This window comes from Haematobia irritans, chromosome 3 (assembly GCF_050003625.1).
Source record: "Haematobia irritans isolate KBUSLIRL chromosome 3, ASM5000362v1, whole genome shotgun sequence".
Taxonomy (NCBI): domain Eukaryota; kingdom Metazoa; phylum Arthropoda; class Insecta; order Diptera; family Muscidae; genus Haematobia; species Haematobia irritans.
Window position 1 is genome coordinate 45,807,804 of NC_134399.1, and position 12,908 is coordinate 45,820,711.

The 12,908-nt window shown below is 35.5% G+C and overlaps 1 protein-coding gene and 1 long non-coding RNA gene across 4 annotated transcripts in view; both read right to left on the reverse strand.

Annotated features, from left to right (window-relative positions):
• unc-119 (unc-119 lipid binding chaperone) overlaps positions 1–9,204 on the reverse strand; it is a 70,631-nt gene extending 61,427 nt beyond the window's left edge. The window contains exons 1-2 of one of the 3 annotated variants that reach the window (XR_012720249.1): positions 8,783–9,204; positions 8,553–8,725 (exon numbers count right to left, since the gene is read on the reverse strand). Coding sequence is in view for 1 of the 3 variants with exons in the window: in XM_075299212.1 (XP_075155327.1) it covers positions 8,553–8,725; positions 8,783–9,168 (559 nt within the window). In the remaining 2 variants the exon portion in view is untranslated. The remainder of the gene's footprint in view (positions 1–8,552; positions 8,726–8,782) is intronic. The other 2 variants (XR_012720250.1, XM_075299212.1) reach the window with 2 other exon arrangements.
• A 1,059-nt stretch (positions 9,205–10,263) lies between these two features.
• Positions 10,264–10,800, reverse strand: LOC142232382 (uncharacterized). Its single transcript, XR_012721112.1, has 2 exons — positions 10,542–10,800; positions 10,264–10,473 (listed from the first exon to the last, which is right to left on the reverse strand). It is a non-coding gene; the product is annotated as an uncharacterized LOC142232382 (long non-coding RNA).
• Positions 10,801–12,908: the final 2,108 nt, after the last annotated feature.

Genomic DNA, 12,908 nt, shown 5'->3' on the forward strand with positions numbered 1-12,908 from the left:
CAAAGCTATCCAAATCACCTTGTAATAAATGCATTATCAAACGAGGAGAATAACTTGACGTCATCAGCATACATCAAAATCCTAGAGTTAACCACGGACTGAGGTAAATCGTTTATAAATAACAAAAATAAGTCGGGCCCCAAATGACTACCCTGAGGCACACCTGATGGGACATCAAAGCACCTTGAATAGGAATCACCAAAAGACACAATCTGCGTACGGCAATCAAGATACGACGAAATCCAAGCCAAAAGGGCACTGGCCAATCCAATCCTATCCAGCTTATATAACAAGATCTTATGATTCACCCGGTCAAAAGCCTTACTAAAATCCGTATAAATAACATGAGTCTGATTCCCAACAACAAACTGATTAATAACATGAGAAGTAAATTCCACCAAGTTAGTAGTAGTCGATAGGCCCTTACGAAAACCATGCTGGCATGGATCCAGTATCAAAGAAATGCCATGCGACAAAACATCAGACACCATCTTTTCAAAAACCTTGGGAATAGCACTCAATTTTGCTATCCCCCTATAATTACCCACATCAAAGGGGCTCCCCGACTTATGAAGTGGTACGACAAAAGAGCTCCTCCATCTTAGAGGGAAATAACCTCAGTGAACTATTAAACAACATCGACAGTGGAGCAGAGAGACATTCGGAGCAAAACATCAGAATTATCCCAGGAATCCCATCTGGACCACCACTGGTGGACGCCTCATCCCCACGCAAATACCCAGAAACAGACAGATTGTCAAATAATGGAATTGCCACCCTATCAAGCGACCTAATAGAATAGGGATATGAACCATCAGCATCATAAGCACCCTTTCTATAAACAGATTGAAAATAGCCCGCGAAACAGTCCGCAATGGACTGGTCCCCATAAAAATCAACACCATCCCTCCGCATCTTCGATGGCATAGTCGAAGACTTACGTTTCATCCTAACAAATTCATAAAAAGACCTCGGGTTACAATGAATGTCACCTCTAACCTTATCAATGTAACGAACATAACACGCTCTTGATTCCATATTATAAATAGACCTAGCGACAGAGTACCGAGCATAATCAAAATCAGATCCCGTCCTCTTATAACGTCTAAAACATCTATTCCTATCATTCCTGAGTCTCGCCAACACAGGAGAATACCATGGCCGATTCCTAGAGAAATCCACCCTTCGCCTAGGAACAGTCCGTGACACAAAACCGTCCAAAACCTTGTAGAAATTATCAACAGCCATATCGATATCAGACAACCGATCACATCTACAAACAGAGCTCCAGTCAACACCCGAAAGAAGCGAATTCAACAAATCGAAATTCGTCTTCTTAAAACATAGTAAAAATACCTCATCCCGAGCAGCAACCATTTGAGACTCATGAGCAACATCCAAGAGGAAAAGAGAGAAAGCAGGGTGATACCTATCCTCAGGATAAGAAACAGGATCACATCTGGACAAATCAAAATTATAAGGATCGCCTACAAAAACCAAATCAAGAATCTTCCCAAAGAAAATCATAACTCCATTTATCTGACCCAAACCAGCATCAAGAAAAGATCCAAAAAAGTCGTCACCCATTCCGATCCACTACAAGTAGTCAGTGGAGTCAACGCCTCCGTATCAGGCAAGTCGAGCCAAGACACCATAGGCAAATTAAAATCGCCCAAAACCACGATCCTGTCCGAATCATTCATTCCAGACATAATACTATTTATTGCCACAAAATGACGCTCATAGATAGAATACTCAGAAGCCGGAGGAATGTATGAGCATGTAACGAATAACTTAAATTCCAGAACATCTACCCTTACCGCAAGGAATTCAATACCATCAACACCATCCAGAACAATTCGCTCAGATGGGAAGGTGTCAAGGACACCAATTAGTACCCCATCACCAATCCTACCCATACGATCCTTCCTGAACACCAAGTAACGACCACAAAGAATCTCAGAATCATATACCGATGGCCTGAGCCAAGTCTCAGTCATAACCAAAACCGCAAACTCAAAATCAAAACTATAAGCATATAGCCTCGATAATTTCGTATTCAACCCTCTGACATTCTGATAAACATTATACTATGTCTATACTATCGACCCTAGACCTAATATTACAATCAATGTCCTCAGCCGTCGTCTCCGGGGAAAACGAGAAACAAAAACTACCCTCTTTGAGACAGCCATATTGAGTCTCTTCGAGCTTTTCCCCTTTGGTTGAGGCTGAGGGCAATCCGACAAAGTAGGCGTCTCGAAATTTATGAGAGACAAACCTGAATCAACCCCACGACCCCGCGAAGAAGTCGAGTCAGTCACCAAAGGAATCGGCGGTATAGGAGCTTGCGTGGACTGTTCAACTACAATACCTGGAAGAGGATCACAAGAAATAGGAGCAGTCACAGCCGCTCGGGGCAGTGATGATACGGTACCACCTTCCGAAGTACCGGAAACACTAGGCATCGCATCCTTCGTACCCCTTACAACCGCTGACGCACCCCCAACCGTTGATGATCCTACACCAGATTACGGCCAGTCCTAACAACCTTAGTACGACCCTCCTTCGGCGACGACTCTTTCGAAGACCTCTTCCGTTTCGTACCCGATACAGGAGAGGCAACAAATGACGAAAGATCTGGAAACCTATCAAACAACGTCGAAAATTTCACAAAGCTCGAATACAGCTCCCATAAGTCACGCGTCAACGTAGTCACCTCAGACGTAGCCTCCCTAAAAAAGTTATAGAACTCCACACTAATCTTCCTACATCTCACACAACACCATCTAAGACCGTTGTTACCAACGTACAACTCATCTACCACCCTTGCAGCCAGTCCAGCACACCTCGAATGCCAATGCCCATCACAAAGCCAGCATACAATAACAATCTCATCATCAGAAGCAATTTTACAATCCTCATTCGAGCATACCATGATGAATTGAGTAACAAAATAAAATCAAGTTGAAAATCCAAATATAAATTATAGAATAAACTATAACAAAAATTCAAATGAAAATATCCCACTGCCTCAATATACACTAAAAACGCCAAAAACACAAATCAACAAATACAGTATTGACAACACTGTTTGACCACCAAATCAACAATACAAGTATTGACAACACCGCTTGATAATGTATGTAATGTATGTATGTACAGCCACTCAGAAAATTATATGTACAAAAACAAAACAACTGGTACAAAAGAGCAAAGCACACTTGTTATTGTAAACTAACACAAAACTATCAGACAAATAATCCAATTGAGAATAAATACAATACAGGTTAATTACACAGAGGATTAACCAACATTGAACTTTTTCAACAAACTAATCACTTATCTGAATGATTTAAAATACACCGGCACAAATTAAACTTTTCTTTACATGCAAAAAACACAAAAATTATTCAAATTTTTAATAGCGATAAGAAAAACACCACTAAAGCACAACAGTGTTGCCAAAAATCATGAATGACGGGTTGCCAGTAGACGTCATTTAGCAGACCAGGCGACGCTAAAGATAAATCTGACGAACTGCTGCAGTCACCCATAATCCTCGTAGGGCCTCTTCGTTCACCGTGCAAAATGTGGAGTCATCTATCTGCTCTGCCAAAGCTATGCCTCTCTGGTCATTACCTAGGAGTGAATGCCAAAGTTCATGGTGGGCATTAAAGTCTCCTAGAACCAATCGGTTATGCCCGCACAACAGCCACTCAATGTTTGGGCTATAACCTGGAGCACAGCTACCAACCGGCGGTATATACACATTGTATAGCTCTATCTCGGCAGCCCCAGACTTGACTGCAGCCCCAGACTTGACCATATACGGGCCACTAGTGTCTGGCACAAGCGGGATAGGTCTATACTGCACGGAACGGTGTGCCGCGAACCTTACCCTTTTCCGATTCATAAAGTCCACGATCTCGCTAATCTTATCCCGGAGCCCGTTGCAATTAAATTGCAAAAACGATACGGAACTGGAACAACAATATTGGGTGTGAGTATATTGTTGTACGGGAGATGTCGGGGGAGTCGCATAGTCAGACGACCCGCTGCTGCTATCGCTGGCACAGCATCCTGCCACATAGTTAGTATGACTATACTCCCGCAGCGATGTTAAGCCGGAGCAGTTCCGGAAGTGCGCCCACTCCAAGCACCGGTTACACCTGACCGAAACCGAACGGTGGTGGATCAGGTTTCGGCAGACTGAACAATACCATGGTCCGGGGTTCTCCTCTATCCCGACTCGGACCAACGGCAAACGGAGAAGCCTCCCCGGGATGCACCTTCTCCAACGCAAAAAGACGGACGAAACAACACGTACACTGATGTGGCAGGCGCTGGCCAATGGATGGGGTCCATCGGGTCGATCCAGTACACAGAACCCGCCGCCGTGGGATCGGATGGTTAGGTTAGGTGGCAGCCCGATGTATCAGGCTCACTTAGACTATTCACTCCATTGTGATACCACATTGGTGAACTTCTCTCTTATCACTGAGTGCTGACCGATTCCATGTTAAGCTCAATGACAAGGGACCTCCTTTTTATAGCCGAGTCCGAACGGCGTTCCACATTGCAGTGAAACCACTTAGAGAAGCTTTGAAACCCTCAGAAATGTCACCAGCATTACTGAGGTGGACATGCTAACCATTGCACCACGGTGGGTATAATTTGTGATGGCATGTCAACGTCAATTCTACCACTTTACAATTGTCTGTCGTCTTAAAACTTTTGGCCAGTGGAAGCCTTCATCATTCACTATTATTACAAGGTGGTCCAGAAGCGTTATGTTGTCACGGAATAGTACGGTAATTGGTTGATCACAATCTCTTGGATATCGATCTAGAATGTGCACTTTTTATATAGGTCTTTGCCAAGCTAGGATGCTCGCTCCCGAACTCGACTATGACCAATTTTTGTTTAACTGTTATTGAAGTTACATTAGTCCTAAATATTCAAAATATGTTCATTATATGTAAATTTACTACAAAGTACCAACAATTCGAACTTAAACTAATATATTTACTATTCCTATATGGCGAAAACAATGTAAAAAATTGATATTTTGTTGAACTTAACAATTTGTATTGTTTTAACAAATTTAATGAAACAAAATCTGCTTAAACAAAAATGACGCTGCGCCCCCCTGGAACCTCGTGATGCCCCCCATTTGGGAAACGTTGCTTTACATCTTACTAATTTCTATTCCTTAAATTTAGTTTTCGATTGTTCGATTATCAAAGTTTAAAAATTTCTTTTGGTAAATTTAACGGCGACAAAAAGCGACGATATTGGCGACAAAAAAACACCAGGAATACGGATAATATGAACGGCGTATTATATTTGTGTCGATTGAAATCGTAAAGAGGCAGCAATTTATTAAAACAAGAATGTAGAAGTTCGCAAAAATACTTTATATAGTTGAGAAATTTTAATATTACTTGGAAAATTATACCATATATTTCTTTATTAGGTAGTATAATGGTACATAAATGTAGGAAAGTGTCAACAAAAATGTATTATGCATTCTTCCTAATTTCTAAGATCATATCGTTCAAACAAATAATTTGGCGCTAAACGAAGTTCAATTCTCTTCAAACGTATAGTAAATTCATATATAACATTCGTAAACTAAAAGGACAAAATTACACAATAACTGTTTCTCAAAATTAACAGAATCACTGTCTTCAAATCTGCTATTAATAGAGAAATAGAAAGATATCATAGAAGAAAGACACAAAGTTATAAAGCTCTTAAAAAATAAAATATAAACAGATTTGTAAAATAGACAGACTATTTAAATTAAAACATAGTTTACTTGTGAACATTCTGTGAATGAAATATTGCAATAAAAGCAAAAATATTGCAACAAATAAGAATAAATTAAATGACAGCCAAAAATGGCTACATGCACAAAGTGCAAAAAGGGAGTTAGGGTAGAGGCAGCAATACGGTGTGATGGTCATTAGCGTAGCTAGACAATTTTCCTAGGGGGGGGGGGCTATAGCCCCCCTAGCTAATTAATTAATGTTTTATTTTATAAAAATAAATAAAAACTCAGGCTTCACCTTAACTAGACAATTAATTTATAATAAAGCAACTAAAAGCAGTTCCACATTTTTCCAGCAAAAAAAAAATTGGGAATTGTTAAAAGGCACAACTTTAAAAGCAAATTATTTAAAGTATGTCGACAAAATGCAAATTACATTCTAGAAAAATTGCGAAATTTTGAAAATATTTTGGGTCAAACGTTCCCATTTCACATTATTTATTTGGGAAGATATCACAAAAATTTTTAATTCACACTGAATTCGGATCACACCTTAAAAATGATGCAAATTCAGTGCAAGTTGAAATAGTGGGCATCCAGCGTTATTAAGATATTCATTTATGAACGAATAGTTTTAATATCGTTTAATATTTTTTTAAATTAAATCGACTAAAACTCTGACTAAACAAAATAATAAAGGTAGTTTAGTTATTAAACTAAACATAAATTTGGGAACTTAAATCATAAGTTCAACCACAGTTTTATTTCATAAATATCAGACTTCAAACATTCACTTATAATAATTAACTTGTATAAAAAAATAAAAAAACTATATATTGCCATAGGCAACTGCTACCATGAAAGTCTTTAGCGGAACTTTGTGCGGTTGTTTTGACTTGTTTAATATTATATAAAAACAATGAAAAATCGTAAATAGGTTTTCAAATTCTGGGGGGGGCTAAAATTTTTCTGGGGGGTCTAAGCCCCCTCCCCAGAGGCCTTCCTACCAGCGTTGCCAATTTAGCTTTTTTCCCGCTAGATTTGGCTTTTTTTGAAGACGTTTAGCGGGAAAAAAATGCATTTAGCTTTTAGCTTTTTTTCTGGCTTTTTTTCATGACCCTTTTAGCTATTTTTGGCTTTTTTTTATTTTCGACATGTTTCTATTGAAATATGGATAAATCGGCGTTTTTATCTAAGCCTTGCTGCAAGTATAAGGGTTTCCACATATTTCAAAGCTCAGTTGAAACATTAATAATGAGTCCAGCCATTATGCGGGCATTTTTGTAGCAAATACACCTTGTTGTAAAGTTTTTTCATTATATACATAAAGGTTATCGTAAACTTTAAATCTACTATTACCATACAAATTTGTTAGATAAACTGTCAGTAAATTATTGGGAATATTATCATTTGACTCGTTTATCCTTTTTATGTTATTATAATATTCTAAAGTTATTACGATATTACTAAATTAAAATAGTAGATGTGAATAGCTTTGTGCACTGAAAAAATATTGTCGTCTCCTTAAAATACGAACGCGAATTTTGGTTATAATATCATTTGTGAATTTCTTTTATATAAACTGTTTTCCTTGTCCAAAAGACGATAAGGTCGTTTTGTCCTTATAATTAAGTGATTCAACTTAAAAATGGGTATGTTTTCATGAAAGAAGGAAGAATTAATGAAATAGTCTTAAAATGTGAGGAGTTTTTGCATCTTAACCACAAACCAAAATAGCGTTCAAAAATAGAAGATGTTTTTCAACACTTTATTTTAAAAACGTATATATACAATAATTTCTACTTGAAGTCGAGTCTGAATTTGGAAATTTAAGTTGGCGTTAGCACGTTTTTAAAGCACTTTGATAGCTCATGAAGAAAAGGAAAATGTTTTTACTGGAAAATGTAAACTATAGGTATTTTCTACAATTTAAATAAAAATAATGTATTTCGAATTTTTCACAATTTCAAAACCAAACTAAAATTTTATTTAAAAAAATGACAAATCATTTTTTTACCAAATCCAAAGCATGCTTAGATCATTTAATATTTTAAAATAACAAGTAAATAAAATAGAGGTGTTGGGAAGGTAGCTCCCACAAAACGAAGGACTTCCAGTAAAAAATTTGTAATCAAATTAGTAATCAAAATGTATCGAATACGCAAACAGAGCTAATATGCCTTAGATATTGTTACAGTCTCACAGAAGTGGAATTAAAATGAAAATAATATGCATTGTAAGTGAAATAAAGCCTTTAAGTTTGTTAAATTTCAATCAAAAATGTGACTTTTGATACAAAAAAAATTAGCTTTTTTTCCAGCTATTTTTTTTAGCATTTTTTAGCTTTTTTTAGCCATTTTTTTGGGCAAATCTAGCGGTTTTTGGTGAAAAAATTCTGGCAACGCTGCTTCCTACGCTTATGGCGATGGTGTGTGTGTGGCAAATACTATCATTGTAAAAAATGTTCTGATATCGATGAGTCAAGCAAAATATTTCAAACTGCAAAATTTGCATATTAAAAATAACAATAGGCTCAGAGCAATGTTGATCTATAAAAGTTGTATTTCTTAACTTAACATGTTATGACATTTTACTGAGGCCTTGGAATTCTGATGACTTAAGGCTACCTCTAAATTACTTGTACCAAGTGACTCCTACTCTATAGCAAAATTTGAATTGAATTGCATTTCAAAATAATATTTCCTTCCATAAAATAAAGCTTTTTAGAGCAGTAAACTTCTCTACACTTCTGATCGTAGTTGCGTCTTTTACTTACCAAGCTCAGGATGAAGGTTGGGAAATTCGTATATGTGCTCGCAGCTATTTTTCGAATACGGTATGCAATAACCAAACTCAAAATCGAATGTTTTCAATAGACGGTCACGGAAGAAATGTCTTTCTATCATCCTAAAATTATTTACAGGTCTGCTTCCAACTGTAAATTCAACTCTAAAACAACACCGATCGATTAGTATGAAATATTTATAAGTGAATGATATATATTACGTTGCGCCAACTCTTGTTAAGGTAAGGAAAGCCGGAGTGAACTGATAGCGTACGTATCGCCCAGCATTTGGATCGGTTTCTTCGATTGTTAATTCTTCCGTCGCTGCCATAAGTTCTAAATTTGATTTGGCATATTGTTCACTTGGTGGTTTTGCAATTTCAAACAAAACTGCACCACTTTCCAAATCGCGTATTTTGAATCTGGTAAAATCGATATCATATATATTTGCGTTTGGTGAACATAGGTAGTCTTCACTAATTTTGGTTAGCCTCAGTACATCATCAGGAGTTATAGTGCATAATTGAATTGCTTTCTCGCCATCAGGAAGAGGACTCGAGGTCCTGTTCGATTGTAAATTGTTTAACTGTTTTCCAATGACACTCATATCCAAAAATTTAATTTGTTGAGACTAGTGTTGGGAATGTAACGAGTATTTGATTACAAGTACTCGTTACTGACTAATTTTTTGAGTACTCGTTGCAATTAAATGAGTACTCAATATCTTCAATTACTTTTCTTTAATAATCCATTTTAAAGGTAGGTACTATGTTCGGTTTCCGCAGCGAAATCCCATACAAAACCAAAAATGCGAAATATTTTTTCGTTTGTGGTACTTTGTTTTTTTCGAGTTGAAAAACTGACATAAAGCGAATAGTCCCTAAATAGCTCGTGTTAAATCCTTCCATATGTTGAGATTAGTTAGTTTCAAAACATGGCGCCATTTGCAATGTGAATTAAGAAATAATTTATATATTCAAATGATTTGTGTGAAATTACAATACAAATGTGGTTCGCATTGTTATTTAAAAATGCAATAAGATCGATTGACAAAATAAAAATAACTTTTTCGTAATAAAGCCACCATCTAGCGGCTCCCTACTACATGATAGAATAGAAATAATGTACATAACATGAAATTTATAGAAAAGTGTTAACAAAATAAAAATCTATTTAGTGAATTTCACTTTACAATCGTTTCTTTTTACTGGGTATAGGGATAATAAACACAAATGCTGGCCGTGCATCGTAATTATAAAGAAGGCAGTGCGATTGATGTTGCAGTACTATGGTAGCTACGAGTGGAATCACAGGAATAAATTTTTTATGTTCCAAAAATAAAATGCAAAAATTAATTATGCATATATCTTGCATTTTATCGATTCAAAACCCTGGTTGAATTTTATAACGTGACTGAAATAGTTATAAAATTATTCATTGGGAGAGTATCCCTGCCAACATTTTTTGAATTTGGGGCGCTTCTGAGAATCCCCACTACGTCGAAAATAATCATATACGACATCAAAAACTTGTCGGAAAAGCGCCGTCACTATTGAGAAGTTGTACCACGCCACGTTACTACGAAAAAGTAATCATCAGTGCAATTATTAGGTGCCTATTTAGATCAATTTCGAAGGACGCCAATAAGAACCCCTGCAAACTATCAGAAAAAGTGAATTTTAAGGTAATTGTAGAAGAATCATTGTGGTCAAGTAAAACACGATTGTGTAGATGTTTATTGATTTGATTAAACATTTATAATTTCTTATAAATATAACATTTTTCGGTTTATCTCATCACATTTAACATAATTTTTTGCATTAATAAAAGAATGATGTTGAGTTTTAAGTAGCAAGTTACATATTGCAGCGTCTATCAGCCAGTTTGTTTATTTTCGATGGAGACAGCGTGCCTGGAAAAAATATTTGAAAAACGATCACTTTATTCTATTTGGAAAGTCGAAAATTGTTCACCATATACCTTTCACAATTTTAAGCGTAATATCTATGTTTTCAGAACTTTATTTTCGTTTTTATTTAAATAAAATATAACAAGCTGGTTGCGCTTGGCGTTTCACAAAGGATAAAATGGCTCTTCTAACAGTAGTAATGGCAAAATACTTTCATGTACATTTTGTACTTTTTGATATGCTTCCCCCATCACAGTTCGCGATGGTTGTGGTGACATTTACGAGTCTGTGGTAGCGATGAGGAAGAAATGGAACTTTGAAATGCTGGCAGGGGAAGGACTCACCGCCATGTGTCTATCTCGTCTCCTTCTGGGTTTTGCAAACATATGACTAACCTGGGATGGATATGGATACGTATTTGAAATTTGCTTCTCCAAAAGGCTATACGATGTAATATTTGGTGGTGTTTTGCTGCGGCCTAGCTCGCCGGTTGGTGGATTCTTCTCGCCTCTAAGGTTGTACATTTAAATTTTTGTCGAGTACCAATTTGTTTTCCTGGACCAGAACTGGGAGATCACAATTCGTAGAAAATAGTAATTATGATGGTTCATACCTGATATTATGTGGGCAATCGCTCTCATTGAGTGGCTTTTTATCCTTGCATCTCTCAACCAGATAGTCCAGGGATGGGAAGTCATGTGTTACTTGGGTCATTTTGTGTGTAATATTCTGATGTATGAAATTTGCCAAAACTTAGATTGTTCAAATCTGACTATTCTACATCTAACATGGGAGAGATTAGATGAATTTTTCCTCCCAGACAGCCCACCCCATATGACATTTTTTTTTTTGTCATCCATGGTATTTTTATGCCTTAAGGTGGGTATTAAGTTCGAGTTTAGCCGCTAACACGTCATTTTTTCATGATTACTTTTCTTTAATAATCCATTTTAAGGAATACAAACTTTGTGAAAATTTGCTTTGGGCTTTTCCCCATCAAGTTATAAAAAAATTTGCAACAAATATGTATAATTTTATGCCTTTTTCTTGCTGATTTAGTTTTCACTTTAGCGATTTTAGCGGCTAATCTCGAACTTAGTACCCACCTTTGTTTAAAAAATACCCCAAAATTGATATAACCTTTTTTTACATTAAATGACCGTTACGAAATTTAGCATTTTTGGAAAAGTTTAACACATTTTAAATAATTTTCAACAATTAATCATATTATTTATTTAACTTAAGTTTTAATTTTGATATGTATGAATATTTTAATAATAATAAGAGAAAAAATCAATAATCTCAATTAAGAACAATATTTGAAAATTAAGTTGATAACAAATCTTATAAATTTAGTTATTTTATTATGTAGAATTATATAATAACATCTGTGATATTTAACATAAAAACATTTTTTAAGTTTATTTAATATGTTTGATTTTTTTATATATTTATATTTATTTATTTTATTATTATTTAATTTTATTTTAGAAGTTTAAATATATATTTTTTTTATTTATTTATTTAGTTATTATTATTATTATTTATTAGCACTTATTTTTATTAATTATGTATATTTTTAGTATTTATTTTATATATTTATTTATTCTGATTTCATTTTTCATATTGACGTACCAATTATTATAAACTATTTGAAGCAGTTCCTGTTAATTGTCCACCATTTTTTCATCGGTCAGCTTTTTAATGTTTTCAAGAACGTAGAATCCATAATTTTAGTTTTCTGCAAAAGAGATATACATTTAGTGACTTCCTTAAAGTTTTATTTAATTTTTTATTTTCACTTACCTATTTTTATAAACTATTTGGTTATTTGTCTACAATTTTCCATTGTTTTAATTTCTTGCAATTGACCACGAACTTCGTTGCACAAATAAGTATTGAAAACCACATGGTTTTTTCGTTGCATTTTAGGGTAGTGTTTTGTCAAAGTTTTCTCATATTATCTTCAACACCTTTTCAAAGATTTCGTCAACATTTTGGCAAATTGGAAGTAATTCGCAAACAATTTGAAGATGTATTGAAGATGAGCTATTTCAAGTCAAGTTGAATTTATGTTGAAAATTATATTTACCCTCAAGCTGAAAAGTTGTTGCATTTGAAAAACGCTCATCCTGTGTTTATTGGGCAGCTTTATTTGTACGAAGCTGACGTTACGCGGCATTTGGTTTTACGAACCACAACAACAGATAATCGTACAAATATGTTGATGAATACTTTTCAGACATCCCAACAGTTTGAGGTTACACCACATCAATTTAAAGCAGCAACAAAAACGAAGCTTGTGCTCTCCCACTTCTACCAAACCTTTACATACAACATTAACAAAACATATATTCCCCTATGTTGCACGAGTGCAAAGGGGGAGAATGTTTAAGCGACTTCTCTTAAACCGCTAAATGCACCATACTCAACGTCAA